The sequence below is a fragment of the Chaetura pelagica genome, unplaced genomic scaffold, assembly GCF_000747805.2.
Source record: "Chaetura pelagica isolate M959 unplaced genomic scaffold, ChaPel_1.0 scaffold7, whole genome shotgun sequence".
Classification (NCBI taxonomy): Eukaryota; Metazoa; Chordata; class Aves; order Apodiformes; family Apodidae; genus Chaetura; species Chaetura pelagica.
This window is the reverse complement of record NW_009953920.1, coordinates 3,748,301-3,766,894: the sequence shown is the minus strand read 5'-3', so window position 1 is coordinate 3,766,894 and position 18,594 is coordinate 3,748,301. Positions and strand designations below refer to the sequence as shown.

Sequence of the window (18,594 nt, the reverse complement as noted above, 5' to 3'; positions counted from 1 at the left end):
CCTAGAGATAGTGCCAAGAACAAGTTGTTCCATCACCTTTCCAGGGATGGAGGTGATGCTGACTGGTCTATAGTTACCTGGGTCCTCCTTCTTGCCCTTCTTGTAGACTGGTGTGACATTTGCTATGCTCCAGTCCTCAGGCACCTCTCCTGTTGCCCATGACTTACCAAAGATGATGAAGCCTAGCAATGACCTCCCCCGTTCCCTCAGCACCTGTCGATGTTTTCCATCCAGACCCATTGATTTATGCATGTCCAGGTTGCTTAACTGATCCCTAACCCAATCCTCATCTACCAAAGCAGACTCCTCCTTTATCCTGACTTCAGCAGTGGGCCTACATTGCCTCTAGTGTTAGTTCTACCTGCAATGTATTTGAAGAAGCCCTTTCTATTGACTTTGACCACCCTAGCAAGGTTTAGTTCCAAGGAGGCCTTAGCTTTCCTAATTGTCTCCCCACATCCTCTGACAACAGTCCTATACTCCTCCCAAGTGGCCAGCCCCTCCTTCCATGATTTATAGATTCTTTTAGATTCTCTACACAAAGAGAAGTTACTCCCAGTACTCTCCTTTATCCAGTATCTATTCAAAATTTCTTATTTTCGGTCACCATGCTCAACCAGCTTCCAGCTCATAATCCCTCCTGGTCTGGGAATTTTTGTACTCCGTCAGGTCACGTGTTTTTGATCCAAGGTTTCTCCTGAAACAACTCCCTGCTCACAGAGGAATCAATGCAATATCCCACTTCTACAGAGGCCTAGACAGGCACTTTGGGCACCCAGCAGATAATCCTTGAAGAATTCAGTTGCTTTCTTCTAGCAAGTGCAATTACGGATGTGCCAAACAGACCATGTTCCTTTCCTCCCCCTGCCCCGCATCGATATTGAAAATATTTTTCAGGAATTCAAGAATATGTTTCCTTGTAATGCATCCATTGAATTTAAAAAATACTTACTCCAACACACAGAAATGAGAGCTACTCAGAAAAACTGCTACCATGTTAGCAGGAGCAATTATGCTTATGGATTTAAAAGAGTGACCTACTTCCTCTCAAGTTTTCTTTAAATTTTGATTTCAGGTAAAAGAACAGTGCATAAAAATATATCTATAAATTAGACAAAAGAAAAATAATCATACTGTACCCTCAGTAGAGGCAGACGCTCATACAAGGACAGAAGGGAGAGGAAACTGGGTGCACTGTGTGTTTCAGGTCCTAGCTTTGCAAGCATTTTACATAGGGTTTTCAAGAAAGGTCTTGCTGAAACATGCTGGCAAGAACACTAAATTAACCTAAGTCTTACCGCAAACACTTTGGTTTTAAATACAGTCTTACAAATCTCCTCCATTTTTTAGGAATTCACATATTTTATTTTTAGGTTGAAAAAATGCACCTCTCTGAGCTAGCTTGGCATCAATAACTTTAGAAGTTTAATTACCTTGACTTCCTTTCGCTTGCTGTCTTCATCTGCTTCGTGTTCCACCACACCTTGAGTCAGATTAGTGTAGTTAGCCAGTTTATTAAGAAGAGATGACACCATGGGATTACTATCCATTTCCTCCTGTTGGGATTTTAAGAATACCAAGTTTATTTATTAGTCTTTTTAAAAAAGTAATCTTTGCTTCTTCAAACACACACTCAACAGGTCAGGCCTGATCAATCAATCAATCAATAAAAATTGGCATGACAAAACACCAGCCAGCTTTCAACCAAAACCAATTCTAAACCTTTGGAGAAGTTTAACACTACATGTCTATCTTGCAATATTTCTTTCACTTTTGTCTCACAATATGCACAGCTTGCATATAATATTCCAGCTTGCACAGCTGGAATATAAAGGAAATCTACAGAAAGACCACTGTTCATTATAAAAAAATCTATTCCTATCACAATACAGATTTTAGGGCATTGTACTGGCAGGCTTTAATCCTTTCAGGGTGTTTTGCCAGCATCTAGCTTGTATTGAGAGAGTGGCCCTACATGTTTCTCAAGCACCAAGGTATTTAAGAATCCCTCTCAAGCTTACTGTTGCAGGCTTACATATTTTATTTTCAACAATGCACACTATTTCTAAGTATTCATTTGTAAAAAAATTCAGGCACATACACATAACACGTAATATTACTTGACACAGAAGTCATCTACCACAAAACAAAAACATGCTAAAACAAAAAAAAAAAATCCAGGAGAAGCCTATACAATAAAAGGATTCCAAGAAAAGCAGAATGAGACAATTCCATCAAGTATGCAGGATCAAATAACAGAAGGAAGGTGAAAGATCAGGATTGCAAGCAGAAAGACAAGAACTAATGCATCTCTGCCTGAGGCATTAGGTCATGATAATAATTGTTTCAACAGCCAAGCTTCTTTGTAACAGTTTATACAAAAATTTAACCACAAGACCACTGAAAACTGGAGAAGAAAAGGATTGCAGGAGACATACTATGAAACATACACTGCACAAAACAATTCACTGGTAAAACAGCTGCGGCGATGAAGTTGCCAAGAATTGTCACAGCATGTCAAAGACAGTCATCATTATACCATCAGGTGAGAATTTTATACCAGCCACTATTCACAGTAACTGATGCAAGCATTATTTATAAAGGAGATTAGGGACAAAAAGCAGCTATGGCAAGTATAATAACACTGAGAAATACAACAGCCAATGTTCTGTGCACAAAGACATTTGAAAGGAAGAGAGGACCGTAAGAGAATGACAAGAAAATAGGGGGTAGAATACAACTGCAAGATGGCTAAACAATCAGTGTTGGAAAGACCTTTTTTATTGTTAACAGCAAGCATCAAAGCAAGATCAGCTGATGCTGCTAGAGCAGAACAACTTAGATTAAACTACTAGAAATAACATTTTATTGCAAAATTGGCACTTAAATGTATATCAGTATATATTGCAACCATTTAGTGAATTATACAGGCACCAAACTTGCATTATAAATTAATGTTTATTTTAAAATTACAAATATCTATGGTACATTCTACACTGTAATTGGACAAAGTAACTAAGTCACAGCCTAACAGTTTGTTTTATAGTTGTGCTGCTTTAAGAGAAGTCTGCATTTCGCCCCTATAACATATTTGCTAATCTTTTAAAAACTGGATACTGCTTTATTAAACCCACTAAATTTAACTTTCAGCAGCTTTCACTAACAATTTATTGATTCTAGCCAAAAAAATTTAAACACAAGAAGGATTATTTCTATCTTCACATCAGTGCAAACCAAAGTGTATTGTTCTTGCCTATACAAATTAATATAGAAGGATAAAAAATCTCTAGACTTTATTATATCATTCAGTTCCACTGAAACGGGATCAAAGTACTGAGAAGTTATGAAAACTGATTTTTTAACCCCACTAAAATTTGAAAGGAAGAAAACATGGGTTTGCTTGTTTTCATTTTACCACCAGAACCTCAACTGAAGGTGAAATATGTTTTTGGGGTATTAAACTTACCTCAAAGAGAGCCATATTCTTTCCTTCATACATATTTCCTCTGTCCATCTCTGCACTGCTAATAAACGGACTGCTTTCCCTGGCAACCCCATCACCTGGTGGAAAAAGACAACAATTAGAAACAATAGTGTGTGTGGGGAAACCACAACAAGGTATATCATAAAATGAAAAGACAAAAAATGCTGGTTTAAGAAGTGGTTCTAGATGATGCTGGAGGTGGCTGCTAAACACTGTCATTGTCCCAGACACACGGACTCGGTATTCACATTTAAGAATTTAAGTTTATTTTAACAGTCTTATCTTTGTATAGCATTCTGCCTCTTAACTACTACTTACTATTCTTTAATACACATACTGACCTTCCCCTCTCTCCTGCCCCATCTTTCTAGTTGACTTAAGTTGACTTAATAGAACTTCAAATAAACCTTCTGGGCACCAGCAGAAAAAAAATCCCTAACCTACTCTTCATTACTTCAGTGAACCCCCCCATAATATTCCAATAGTTGAGGCAGGAATGTATGAAAAAAAAAATAAATCACAAAAATAACTACACAAACAAACAAAAAAACAAGAAAAACCCAAACAAAAAAATAATGTAAAATTCATTATTTTGTAAAGGCTGTGGCGACTCTTCCATAACATGCTATATTCATTCTGTTTCTTATTGAAAGATCAATCTCATTAACCTGTAGTTCCCCTGACCTGCTCTGGCACATCTCACAAGATACAGCATCACTTTCACTGCCTTCCAGCCCACGCAACACAAAAGCTCTTTCATGCCAGCACTGACATAACACTGGTGTTCCCAAGCAGTCATAAGTCCCTGCCCACGCCACTTGGCCTACCTGTGTTTTTGCTCCTGTATTTACAAGTCACAGCAGCAGCACGTACACTCTCTCCACTACAGAATTAAGGAACAACTGGAGAACAAGGTGTACTCTTTTCCTTCTACTCTGCCTTCCCCAGGACACTTTTCCCCACATGAAATCCCAGAACAAAGCTCTTGCAAACATGGACACCAGACTCAGCACAAAGTATCATCTTGGCTGTAATAAAGATTGAAAGCAGGTGAGCAACTACATCCCTGACAAACTGACAGACTTCTTACCATCCTCCATAGCTTTCTTATCCAATAGAATTTCCATAGTATCACTATACTTACTAGCATTGTGACACAGAAGCAGCATGCTATCATAAGAGACAGCTATGGTCCAATAGGGCTCTAGAATTATTTACACAATCTAGAGAAGAGCTGTTGATGAAATAAACCACAACCACTGTTCTTATCCAATGTATCTCCTTCTATCCATATCCTCCAGCTTTCATTTTTCTGTTTCTCTACAGTTTGTAATAGGTACTCCTTTGCTTTAAGTCCAACAACCTGGCTAGGCCCCCCTCCTCCTACAATGCTTAATGCAAGGCTGGCAGAAGGAACACTGTGAACACAAAAGAATCTCCCTCATGGATCAGCACCTCAAGCTGTCTCACAGTGCATGGAGCTTACTAGTTGGGCACAAAACTGTTGAAGAATTTGGCATTTCTCATTTAATTTGCTCCATCGTACTTAGAGAAAGGTTCGGTTAGCTTTTCCATAGGCAAGAAAAAGCAACTGTGTCCCTAACCAAATGTATGCTGATTGCTCTCATCATCTTGTTTAATTGTACAAGCACTAGAACATCTTAGTTAAGATACTGCACTTTCTTCCCAAGATTTTTTGAAAATTATGGTGTTTTTTTTTAGCTCCACTCCTTGAAATTGACTTTCTTGCCTATTGACAAATGGTAGCTATCCTTATTAGCTAAATATTAGTACTACCTTTGGGGTATCTCCAATCTTTTCAGAAAGGATTGTTCTTCAAAAAGTAAGCTGGGGAATTTCAAGTATTGTTGTGTTCATACACAGTGTAATGTCACTGGAGTTACTACTTTAGTGGATATCAAAACATCAGAAGGGTAGCCAAACAAAATATATGCATCAGTATTCACACTGAGGTTAAAGAATATAGGTTTGTCTTACCCATTCTGGAGATAACAATCAGCATCTCAGCACTGAGCATAAAGTATTTTAAATTGTACGTAGGAGAACAGTGAAGTCTTCCTTTATATTGTTGCTTTTCTAAATTAAGTTACTTGGCTTTGCTCCAGTAGGAAAAAGCTCAGAGCACAATGTCTCTAACAAACAAGAGAATGCATCTAAAAGACTTCAAAAGGAAAACCACAGAATTTGTTTCCTGTGCTTCAAATCCTTTTTTCAGTGTTTCTACTAATTTAAAAGTTTGCTAATGCTAGTGTTCAAAATAGCCTGTAACTACCAGACTCCTCTAACTCCTGTAACTACAGACTAAGAAGCCTCCTGTATCCTGTTATCTTCTCATATTTTGAGAATGTTTGGTACAGCATTTTTACAGTATATGACATGATCTGCATTATCTATTTTAGCTCTATCTGAAAGAAGATCAATGCTGAAAAAGTGACCAGAAAAATGTACTGAGAAGTACTCTCTCTCATCTGAAGTTTGTTAACTAGTCCTACAATTATAATAAGCTTTGAACAAGCTTCTTTAAGTTTTCAGCATTGAGGTCAACAAAATCATATGGCCTGTAAATTAAAAAAATACCTCATTTGGGAGTCTGCTTATTTAACAGGCTTGGAAATAAGCAAGCCTTACAAACATGTAACTCAGGTTGAGATGTATTATACCACCCAATATAAATAACTAATTTTAGAACCTTAACACACAGTCAACAACTATGGCAAGGTTAACAAAATAAGTCATTATCCCAATCTCTAGCTCACCTTTTCTTCAAAACAAAGGATTCTTTAGAGAACCAGAACTCAAAAAGACAGGATTTACACTTTTCACAAATGCTGTCATTTTCACGTCTGATACATCAAGCAGAGTCGTGCAAATACAGAAAAAAACATTTCAGTTCCTTCCACTGAGGTAAGAGGAAATATAAAAAGAGGTACTTCTTTCTACTAGTAAGACTCAAGCCATTTACAGCTTTATGTTTTAACCCTATTCCCTTGAATTTTACGAGGAAGCCTAAATATAATAAAATCACAGAAACATTTAGGTTGGAAGAGACTCTTTAGATCAGAGTCCAACCATTAATGTAAAACTGTCAAGTCCACCACTAAACCATGTCCCTGAGCACCATGACTGCACACCTTTTAAATACCTTCAGGGATGGTGACTCAACCATTTTCTAGGTAGCCCTGTTCCAATGCTTGACTAAATCACCATTCCCTCAGGCTTCTTTGGAACTGTGTTAACTGTGTTCTCAGGTGTGGAGGAGAGTTAGGCATACAATAAAAACAGTAACTTCCAATGTAGTTTCAGACATTTCTCTAACCTGCCTATGTCTTCTGGAATCCAATTAAAGCTTCTGCAATTCAAGCACTCCAAAATCTATACTTACTGTTGCTTGATTTCTGAAAATAATTCAAGTTGTGGGTTTGCAGGAAACACATTTTTAATCTGGACTAAATTAGTAGCCCATCTCAGCCGTCTTGAACCTCCATGGGTATAAAAAGATTCATAAGAAAGGCAAAATAAAAGACCACCACCACCTCTGGGCTTGATTATAGCATGTTTCCTCTGTCTTATGACACATATAAAAACAACACCTGTTGGTGTGGACCCCATTCCACCCAACGTAAGGTGATCAAAGGTTAAGTTCTATGAATAAAACTGTTTTCTCCCCCTCAAAGACATACTTTTAAAATTACTATTACTATTTTTAATTTGCTGTGGAATATTCACATACCATAGCAGAGATCTGTGCTTAGTCATAGACCAGCAATAACTAATGCACCTTTCCTAGAAGTCTGTCTGGGATTTTCTGTGTTGACAAGACACGCAAAACCTACTCTTGATTTCTACAGATACTCAAGCACTGTATTTACATGGAAACGAACTGCAATGACTTACATTTTCCTTTCTACATAAGATATAGAGCTGCAAGCAGAGAAGAGACACGTTCAAATTTGGGAAGTAATACTCAGAGTGTTCACACAAATGATTGCAATGTACGTTCGCCCAGACCCCCGGTTGCCGATGCACAGGTTATCACATCCAGTCCTACCATTGTGCCAGCCTCAAGTTTAGAGCTGTCAATGCCATCAGATGAGTTTTCATTAACATTTCCACACACCAAACAAAACCTACATCAGAGAGATGCCGGCATATCACACGTGTTGGTCATAGAGGCAAAAGACAGCACTCACAGAATTCACATTCTGCTGAAATTTCAGAGCAGTGATCTTTAAAAACTCTGGCAGGTAGAATACTTTAAGGCATGTTAACAGTTACAAATTTCTAAGCTGATCCAAACTAGTCAATTTTTAAAACGGACTATTTCAAGACAGAACTCATCTGTACATCTTAAGCAGACAGAAGCCACCTCTGACACCGAAGAACGGCCCTCTCATTCCTCTCTCACACTTACGACTCACCCATTCACGTCCCTGTATTTAAAATAAAAATGCAGCAGTGATGCATGCTTAATACTGAGTTGGGAGTGCATTGTTTTGCTTTTGTTTTTATTCTTGCTGCTGCATTCCCTCAGGCTTCTTTGGAACTGTGTTAACTGTGTTCTCAGGTGTGGAGGAGAGTTAGGCATACAATAAAAACAGTAACTTCCAATGTAGTTTCAGACATTTCTCTAACCTGCCTATGTCTTCTGGAATCCAATTAAAGCTTCTGCAATTCAAGCACTCCAAAATCTATACTTACTGTTGCTTGATTTCTGAAAATAATTCAAGTTGTGGGTTTGCAGGAAACACATTTTTAATCTGGACTAAATTAGTAGCCCATCTCAGCCGTCTTGAACCTCCATGGGTATAAAAAGATTCATAAGAAAGGCAAAATAAAAGACCACCACCACCTCTGGGCTTGATTATAGCATGTTTCCTCTGTCTTATGACACATATAAAAACAACACCTGTTGGTGTGGACCCCATTCCACCCAACGTAAGGTGATCAAAGGTTAAGTTCTATGAATAAAACTGTTTTCTCCCCCTCAAAGACATACTTTTAAAATTACTATTACTATTTTTAATTTGCTGTGGAATATTCACATACCATAGCAGAGATCTGTGCTTAGTCATAGACCAGCAATAACTAATGCACCTTTCCTAGAAGTCTGTCTGGGATTTTCTGTGTTGACAAGACACGCAAAACCTACTCTTGATTTCTACAGATACTCAAGCACTGTATTTACATGGAAACGAACTGCAATGACTTACATTTTCCTTTCTACATAAGATATAGAGCTGCAAGCAGAGAAGAGACACGTTCAAATTTGGGAAGTAATACTCAGAGTGTTCACACAAATGATTGCAATGTACGTTCCCCCAGACCCCAGACCCCCGGTTGCCAATGCACAGGTTATCACATCCAGTCCTACCATTGTGCCAGCCTCAAGTTTAGAGCTGTCAATGCCATCAGATGAGTTTTCATTAACATTTCCACACACCAAACAAAACCTACATCAGAGAGATGCCGGCATATCACACGTGTTGGTCATAGAGGCAAAAGACAGCACTCACAGAATTCACATTCTGCTGAAATTTCAGAGCAGTGATCTTTAAAAACTCTGGCAGGTAGAATACTTTAAGGCATGTTAACAGTTACAAATTTCTAAGCTGATCCAAACTAGTCAATTTTTAAAACGGACTATTTCAAGACAGAACTCATCTGTACATCTTAAGCAGACAGAAGCCACCTCTGACACCGAAGAACGGCCCTCTCATTCCTCTCTCACACTTACGACTCACCCATTCACGTCCCTGTATTTAAAATAAAAATGCAGCAGTGATGCATGCTTAATACTGAGTTGGGAGTGCATTGTTTTGCTTTTGTTTTTATTCTTGCTGCTGCTTTTAATCCAGATAAGTGTCTGTGTTCACTACACAAATACTTGTGTGGTCACCAGTGACACCATCAGTGCCTGGATGATGCTCTCAGGCACATGGTGTGATTCTAGGGGTGCCCTACACAGGGACAGGAGTTGGACTCTGTGATCCTGATGGGTCCCTTGCAACTCAGCATATTCTATGATTCTAAATCATAGAACTACACTGGTTGTTTTCCGCCCCTTTCCAGCACCCCACCTCCCAAATCAAAAGAGGTAGAGTTTGAAAAAAAATGTGTGACAGATGTCCTGTCTTTGAAAAAGTGGCAGAGTAGGGCCTTGGCTAGACAGAGGGAATTATAATTTAAGTGACCCTAAAATTGCACTAGGATGCCTGTTCAAGAGATTAAGGACAAAAATATTAGACCATCTAATCTGATTTCCTGTCTTTCCACAGGTTGCAGAAATTAATTTCTGCAGTAGGCTCTATAACACTGAAAAAACACACAGAGATTTGACCAGTATATATCTTGATGTTTTCCAAACTAAGAAATTTACCTTTATAAAGATTAAGGCCTTTCTAATTACTAGAACAACATCTCAAACCAATTGTTCCTTATTTTTATTTAAATGTCAGCCTTTTTAAACTATTATATTTATGTAACATCCTTCCAAAATTACATCTAAATTTAACCATTTGCACTTAGTATTTTCTATCTGTGAAGGTATCTATACTTACCAAATCATCTCAAGCTTCCTTTTGAAAAACTGCAAGTTCATATAACACTTCCTTACCTTTAATGATTTTTGTGGCATCATTGTCTTCAGTTTAAGCAATGTAAAAAGAATGTTCAGCATTTTAAAATCAAACACAGCCTTCTAATACCAGCCTCAATCATGCTATTTACAGAAGTGTAATCATCACCTCTCTACTCCCTACTCCAAGGATCAGGGTAGCACTCTTTACCGCAGCATTAAACCAAGCTCATGCTATTCTATTCCAGGCTGACCCTTAAATCCTTCCCAGATTCACTGCTTCCTCAGTGTCCCACACTGCCTATCATTATTGTTCACATTCAAGTCTTCCTACTTGCTTTTGCATTCAAACATATTTTGTCCAAAAAAGCAAGCATCTGTGTTTCCTATCATGCTTTAAGAGTTTAATATCAATCTGAAAAATAAAAGCAGTTTCTCTTTATATGGTCAAAGAATACAGGAGGTGTCAAAAGAAGTGAGAATGATCTAGAACTTTTGAACCAGCCTCAAAAAAAAAGATAGCTTGGGTCTGATAAGGTATAGCTCTTCTCTAAACAAGCACATGTGTATAACTAAAAAGTTTTGCTTCCCACTAGAAATGTTTAACTTCATATGTTATCTAAAGCAGAGCAGAGTTGAAGAGTAATACTTCACGGAGAAGTTCTAACCTTTCATACTTTTTCAAAGGGCAGCTCTTAATCACAGTCCATGTGCTTGAAGCACGTTCTGGTTAGCTAGATACAGCTGAAAAATAACAGTTTTTAATTAAAACTATGGCAGCATTTCCATTAAGTTAGTATTTGGTCACCTTAAAAGTCAACTGCTACAAACTCAGAACTTGAAGATGAGAGATCTGTTTGAACAAGGGTAAACAAGCATTTAGGGTTAAATAAACAAACTTTTTAAGGTAAAAATAAAGTTCAAACGTCACTCAAACTTATAAATAGAAGCATTGTATCCAAGCAAGATGCCTGCGACAAAACCAGTAATTCTATCTTGTCTATCATGTCTATTTACTTCCTGTATGTCCAAATTTTTTATTGGCAAGCAACTAAAATAGATCTCAGGCAATCTTAAAAATGTCATTTCTTACCACTCTTAATCCTAAAATATGTAGAAGTATTCTTTAGAGCTCTAACATAAATTCAGGTTTTCTAAAGCCACTAACTTGCTTTAATTCAAATTATGAAAAGGCATCAAAAACCTTGTTTTAACATGTCTTGCCTTTGAACTTGTGCTCTAGAGGGTTTAAGAATTCGGTGCAATCTACTTCAAACTTGAAGGTCATCAATCTTTTTAGTAAACAAATGTCTAAATATATTTACTATATCACCAAATTCTTGCATTATTTTTATCAATGACTAGCACAATTTATTTAAGTTATCTTGAAAAGCAGAGCAAGGTGTACTTAAGCTCTTCATAAAGCCCTTTACGTAATGGAAGATTCTAATACTACATCCACCATCAACAACACAAGATTTTAGTTTTCCTTTACTTTGGCTACTATTAGAATCAAGCACAGCGAACTTCTAGTGAAAACAGCGCAAAATCTCTTCAGCTATATTATAAATTATCTGTAATGTAGAGAGCTTGCTATTTCAGTAAAAGTATTTAGAACCATGGTATTGCCTTTTAAAGAGACTTACTTGGATTGGGCCCAATTTCTTCATAATCTTTCTCACTCATGATTAAGGAAAATCAACTCATTCCCCTCTGCTGCTTCTTCACGTATCAAGAATTGAAACAGGGAAACTGACAGTTGCTTCCTCCCAGCTTGGTGTAAGACCTCAAATCCTGTTTCTTACTAGTATTGGATTAATCCTGAAACAAGTCGTTAAGGCTTCATGCAGTGTGAAGAACACACATGACACAGCCAAACCACATGGCCGCCACAGAACTCTTTAAAGAGAATTAAGCTGGAGGATTTCCGTCAGAAATAAACACCATGCTTAGTGAAAAGGGCAGGATCAAGTTACTAAAACATCCCACGTCTTCACCTAATAATAAACACATTTCAAGTTTTCTTCCCATCAAGTAAATTCACTTCAGAATTCTTCCACTAAGCAGATCAGTATATATTAGCAACAAGTAGTATTACCCTATTCCAGCTATCTACTATTAAAAAGCCAGTTTTGTGCATCAAGTACATATTAGCAGACCTTAAGCAAGTTAACCATAAGTACAGTTGCTAAACATTGATTTTATGCAGAAAGATCTTGCATTAATTGTACTTAAGATGCAGCAGGTAAATACTTTCAAATAAATTCTAGTAACTTTGCAAGCACTCTTTTTAAAAACAAGTATTTTGAAATTATAAAGGAGTACTCTTTAGGAATGGCTGCGTATTTTATTAATTCTCTTTCAAATTAGATGTTACACTCTTTTATAGTTTATGCATTTGTCTATTTCACACATTCTATACCAGCCTTAAAAAACTTCATAGAAACTGCCTCGGTTCTATTAAATGGATGTTATTCCTTAAAACAGACCAGTTCCTGTGGTCACATCTTTGAGCTGCTTTAATTCATTGATGCTACAAAAAGCCTGTCTCTTCTATCTCCCTGGTTCAGGCACTACTTCCTCCTACTCGCTAGCAAAATAAAGTGGATTGACCAAGTCCTCAGCAGATGTTCCACAAAACAAGAAATGCCAGCAGGTGGCTAGAGATATGACTGGTCAATGATCAACAGCAGCAAGCTATTAGGTTATTTACATCTCGGTAAGTTTCTATCATGGCAGTTCTACAGGTGACAAAGAGAAGTGCTGGCACATTTTCAGTAATGTTCTTAACTTTCCTTCCTAAAGCTAGAAGAAAAATATGCAAGCCTCCCATGCTCCAAGGTTGGAATTTAACTGCCACAATGTTTGATTCTCTTCCAAAAGTGAGCCTGGAGGAAGAGGCTTTTAATTTTAAGAAGTTTCAAACATGTGTGCCCCTTGTCAGAAGGTAAGAAACACAAGTTCTTTCACTTCTTCCGCAAAGAGGATTTTTTCTTTCAGAACATACGAGTTTTAAAAAAACACCATAAAATCAGTTTTTGTAAAGCAGTTACCACTCAATATCTCACCTCCCCTAAAGGCTCACAGAATAATTTCCTACACAGGTTGAACAGTGCTTATTTTTGGTTGCTATAAGCTAAAGGATAGACCTAATTAAGGTACCCAATTAAGAATGCTGGCTGTTGAAAGCAGGAAGCAGATAATAAATACTGTCCAATTGACAAAGACATCATTAAGCCATGCTTTCCCATAGCTGTAATTGAAGAGCAAAATTACTCAGGGACCATCTAAGTTTGTATCCTCCATTTCTGAAGATTACCATAACACCTTTAAAAATAAGTAGGCAACACTTTTGATGCCCTGAAACTCAAGGATGGCAATTTTGAGGGTTGAGAAGCTGCCAAGGAAACCTTTATACCTCCTGTAAAGCAGACTCAGGACTGCATAGCGAGCACCTAGTGTTTCACAACCTAGTGCAGAAAAACATCAACCAATTTTGCAACTACTTGAAAATTTGCATATGAAAACACAGAGAGACTGCAGTTTGCATAGACTTCATGTCATGGGTTGACCTTGACTAGCTGCCAGGTGCTCATCAGGCTGCCCTATCACCCCACTCCTCAATAGGACAGGGGAGAAAATGGGATTAAAAAGCTTGTGGGTCAAGAAAAGGACAGGGGGGTCACTCAGGAATTATCATTGTGGGCAAAACAGGCTCAACTTGGGGAAATTAATTTATTGACAATTAATAAGACAAGAGTAGGATAATGAGAAATAAAAAGAAATCTAGAAACACGTTTTCCCCACCCCTCCCTTCCTCCCAGGTTCAACTTCACTCCCAGCTTCTCTAATTCCTTCCCTTAAGTGGCACAAGAAATCCAGGAACAGCATTGCAGTCCACGCTCTCCCTCTGCTCCAGCACAGGTTCCCATCCACTGGAGACAGTCTTTCATCATATTCCCCAACAGACACGTTCCCATGGGCTGCAGTCCTTCAAGTACTCCTCTAGTGTGAGTACCTTCCACAGGGTGCAGTCCTCCAGGGAACAGACTGCTCCAGCATTAATCCCTCCACAAGGTCACAAGTCCTGCCAGAAAACCTGCTCCAGCAGGGACTCCTCTCCACGGAGCCACAATTCCTGCCAGAAGTCTGCTGCAGTGTGGACTCTCCGTAGGTCAGAGCTTCCTTCAGGGCACATCCACCTCCTCTGGCATGGGATCCTCCCCAAGCTGCAGGGCAGATACCTGCTCCATGGGCTCTGGAAGGACAACATGCATTCCATAGTCTCCACCACAAGCTGCAGTGGAATCTGCTCCAGTGCCTGAAGCACCTCCTCCCCACCTTCTTCACTCATCTTGGTGTCTGCAGAGTTCTTTCTCTCTCACATTCTTACTCCTCTCTCTGCTGCTGCTGAGCAGCTTTTTTTTTTCTGCCCTTCCCTCTTACCAATGTCACTAATAGGCTCAGCTTTGGCCAGTGGCAGGTCTGTCTTGGAGCTGGCCAATCTTGAAGCTGACTGGAACTGGCTCCCATACAGGGGCAGCTTTTGGCATCTTCTCACAAAAGCCAGCCCTGTAGCCTCCTCACCACCAATACCTTGTGCCACATAAACTCAATGCACTTCACCATGTATTTTTCTTCCAGAAGGGAAGGAAAAAAATATACACAGCCACAGCTGAGAGGGATGAGACCTTCTCCACTGTCCTTTGCTGTCAGCACCTCCTCAAAGGCACAAAATGCCAAGGAAAATATATTCCAAACCTTCTCTCTTATTAGCTTGGGGTAGGTGTAGGTAAATAGAAACCTGACAGGTTAAACTGTATTACTAGCAGAATTAAAATTCTGGTAACTACTGTTTGGACAGTTGGTAAAGCCAAAGGATACAAATAATGGCAGTTAAACTATAGTGTGTGCCAGAAACACCCCTTGTTGAACTGGTACATCAAATCAAGTAGGAAAAGAAATACTATTTCGCAAAAAACAATATATAAGCCACAAAAGGCCTGTGTAGAGAAAAAGAATTGGTAGAATTAAACTAAGAAATGCATACTCAGACTCAGAAAAGAAGTCCCCTGTGATAACATTCTATAGTTCATTAGCCTAGAAAGCAAATAAAAATTGTGCCAATTGCTTAATTCCCCATACTTTAGTATCTGTTTTAGTGTAAAGCAACAGCATAGTTCAAAGATACAGGAAAAATGAATAGGGTCAATGCTGTCAAAAGGGATAGTTTTCTGTGTTGGCAGTGGAAGCACAATGTTGTTCTGCAATGAGCTGATTCAAGGATATAAAACCTTTTAAAACAACTTTTTAAACACAATTCTTTTCTGTCATAGCCAGTTTCCTGTCCATTATGCTCCCTGAAACAGTTCGCAAGCAGTAGCACTGCAGTGAGTAGAAGCACTTTTTTTCCCAAGGAGCAGCTCCATCCGTTACCAAAGGCAACCTTTACAATGCTTTCCCATGAGCTTTTAATAACAGTAATCTTAATTTTAAGATAACGTTAATAAAACACTACAAGAAAGTTATGTTATGAAAACCAGTAAAAGTTACCCTAGAAGACCTTTACTCACCATATTCTAATGCTTGTTAAAGCATAACCTCCAAAAGAAAAATTAGCAATAAGAGATTAAAAAAAAATTCTCAGTAGTATTTTTATTACAGGATCAGAGAAGTTAAAATTATAAGGGTTGATATCACTACATTTGATGTTACTTTCTCTGGAATATTCTACTTTAAAGTTGCTTTATGACTAGTATATTTAGGTCTTAGGCAGTAAATACAGGAAAAGAATGTTAGCATTTTATTCACAGGAAATTAAAACAATGGAGTAAATATAATTTGCTGTTCATTTCAAGTATGTAGAACCTCTCCTTCACAAAAAAGGTCATAACTGCAACAGTCTAAAAGCAATGTTTGAACAGTTACAAAATGCCAAGTGACCACTTAGTTCACAGCGTAATTATTTAGTTATCCTTAACTCTGCCTCTGTTTGCTCCCGTTTCCCTTGGAGCTATGAATAGCTAAAAGAAACATTTATATTCACAGTGATACAGGTAGCTATACTAAACAGTGAAACGATCAGTTAGAGCACCTTGGCAGAGTTGACCTGGACAGCCCTGAGCGAAGAAAATTCCTGTGTGTAACTCCCATGCCTGTGATCAAATGTCAGATATGCATTTATCTGCATCAGGAATAACATTTTCCATTCCAACTTTGCATTACACAACATGACACTGAGGTGGTGGGGGAGGACAACTGATGTGGCTGCTGCAAAGGGAGATTCTGTCTCACATGCCTGTAAATTCTTTCAAAAAATCAACAAGCACACAGATAATGAAAACCTAATGTATATAGTCTGCCAAGACCTCCAAAAGACTTTTAAAGCATTTCTTCTCTGACCATGCTTGAGGAAATAAAGCACCCATAGAATGAGAGAGAAGACATTAGATAAGCCATGGGTAAATAACGGAGTAAGAAAACAGAAGACAAATGTGGTCTGCTCCCAGAGATAGAGACAGCCATGGAAGTTCTGCTGGGACACTGTGCTGTTCCACACATTCATAAAAAACAGCAACAAAAATAAAAACCATGAAGTGACCAGAGAGAGATGTGACAGTCTGAAACTATTTCAAGTTATTTAGGATAGGCCTGACACAGACCAACTGCAGAGAGCTGCAGTTCCCCAAGACTAAATTAATGTTAAATCAATAGACAAACTTTGATGTAGAAATAAATACATACACAAAGAAAAACAATGCTAAACCAGTTGGGGTTCAACTGATTGTTAACCCTCATGAATGAGATACTTTGGTTATGACAGTTTCATAAAAATACCTTTTCAAATCACAGCCTAAATATCAGGAATGAAAAGGGAAAAAAGACCAGGTTAGACAAAGACTGAAAAAAAAAAACCAACAACATCCCATTGTTCACAAGCTGATTATCAAGAGCAGATCTGGAACTTCCTCCATTTAAAAATGAACAGAAGTGGAAAAAGTTTGAAGAAAAACTGAAAGTAAAACTGTAAATATGCAACAGCTTTCATGCAAAGAATAACTAAGTAAACTTTGGAAAAAAGGGGATAGGGTTAAGATAGGACAAATGTATAAAAATCTTGAGTTATCTGGAGAGGAACTTGACAAGTATTAGCATGATTTGATGCCTTTAATCTGCTGACAGGCTCAGGAAGCAAACAAACAACAGGTAATTTGCCTTTAAGCAGCAGATCTTACTGCCACAGTTTCCACAATGTCAAAAAAAATACATGAACTCCCAACTGCCTAAGAGAAGGGAAAAGCAATTCACCGAGTGCATTAAGAATACCAACAGTTTTAGAACAAAAAGGAATTTAGACCCTAATCTAAACTCACAAAAAAGGAAATTAATCCAGTTTCATGTAAGACTCATCTTTTCTTATGCACAAGTCGCTGAGCATGTGGAAAACAGTATATTTGCCAACATGCTCCCATGCATATCCCTTGAACTGAGCCCTTAGTGAGTACTGTAAATGCAGCTCACAACACTGGCTAAGCATATAGACAGGGCAGAGAGGGATAACTAACCTGTTGAGATTAAAACAAAAACTAAAAAAGGCATCAGTTCACATTTTTTCAGGATACAGGAACTGGATAAACTGCATTGGGATGAACAGGAACATGTAATACTGTGCTTCTCTGTACAGTAAATTCTGAACTACAAACTGGTTCTGTGTTTGAGCAGAAGCTGACTGAAAACATACTAAATATCTCAGTCAGATTAGCTCATCTTCCCTCCATTGCATATACATATATACATATACACACAAACACCTGCCTCAAATATTTCCTTGTTCCCAGGAACATTTTACAGAAATTCACAGCACTTGTGCTTCAATAGTTATGTGATGACTTCTTGGTAGATGATCAGTTTTGTCATTGATATTTCTTGCATTTGAGGGTCTGCAATTAAAAAAAATAAGTAGTAGAAACTAATAGAAGAACACACTACTGTGCCTAGGTAAATAATATTGCTAAGAATCCTACTTATGCTTTGAAACACCTGACATGCAGAGCTGCTAATGAAATAGAGATTTGATTAACTTTACCAAGTTTTAACAGGACTATCTAATAGACAGTCACTACTGATGTGTGTGAAGAAAAACAAACCCAACAAAAATCAAAGCCATAAAACATCATCATTACTGCCTACAATAGACTCCTGTTGCCTTCTCTAACCAGTTACTATTTCCTGACTACCCTTCCCTTGTAGTATATTATAAACACATTAAAAGACACATAGGCACATGTGCTTTCTGCCACTTTGTGCATATTTGAGTCAGCAGGCTCCAACCCTCAGCAATACTGTTCAATCCAAGCATCACATTTCCACTCACCCTTCTTACTCTTCCCAAGTACTACTGTAGCCAGGGTGATAAGCCAGCAAAACAGCCACTCACCCAACTCTTCCCTCCACCTTCACACAAGAGGTTGTCACATAACTAGAAAATAGAACACTATAGAACATCAGACAATTA

General features: G+C 38.1%; 1 protein-coding gene across 1 annotated transcript in view; it reads right to left on the bottom strand.

The window, feature by feature from the left end:
• The window catches only part of SLC12A7 (solute carrier family 12 (potassium/chloride transporter), member 7), a 49,437-nt gene extending 45,879 nt beyond the window's left edge, over positions 1-3,558 (bottom strand). The window contains exons 1-2 of the mRNA XM_010001535.1: positions 3,467-3,558; positions 1,434-1,556 (exon numbers count right to left, since the gene is read on the bottom strand). Of these exons, the coding sequence (XP_009999837.1) occupies positions 1,434-1,556; positions 3,467-3,514 (171 nt within the window). The 5' untranslated portion in view covers positions 3,515-3,558. The remainder of the gene's footprint in view (positions 1-1,433; positions 1,557-3,466) is intronic.
• Between the last annotated feature and the right edge of the window lie 15,036 nt (positions 3,559-18,594).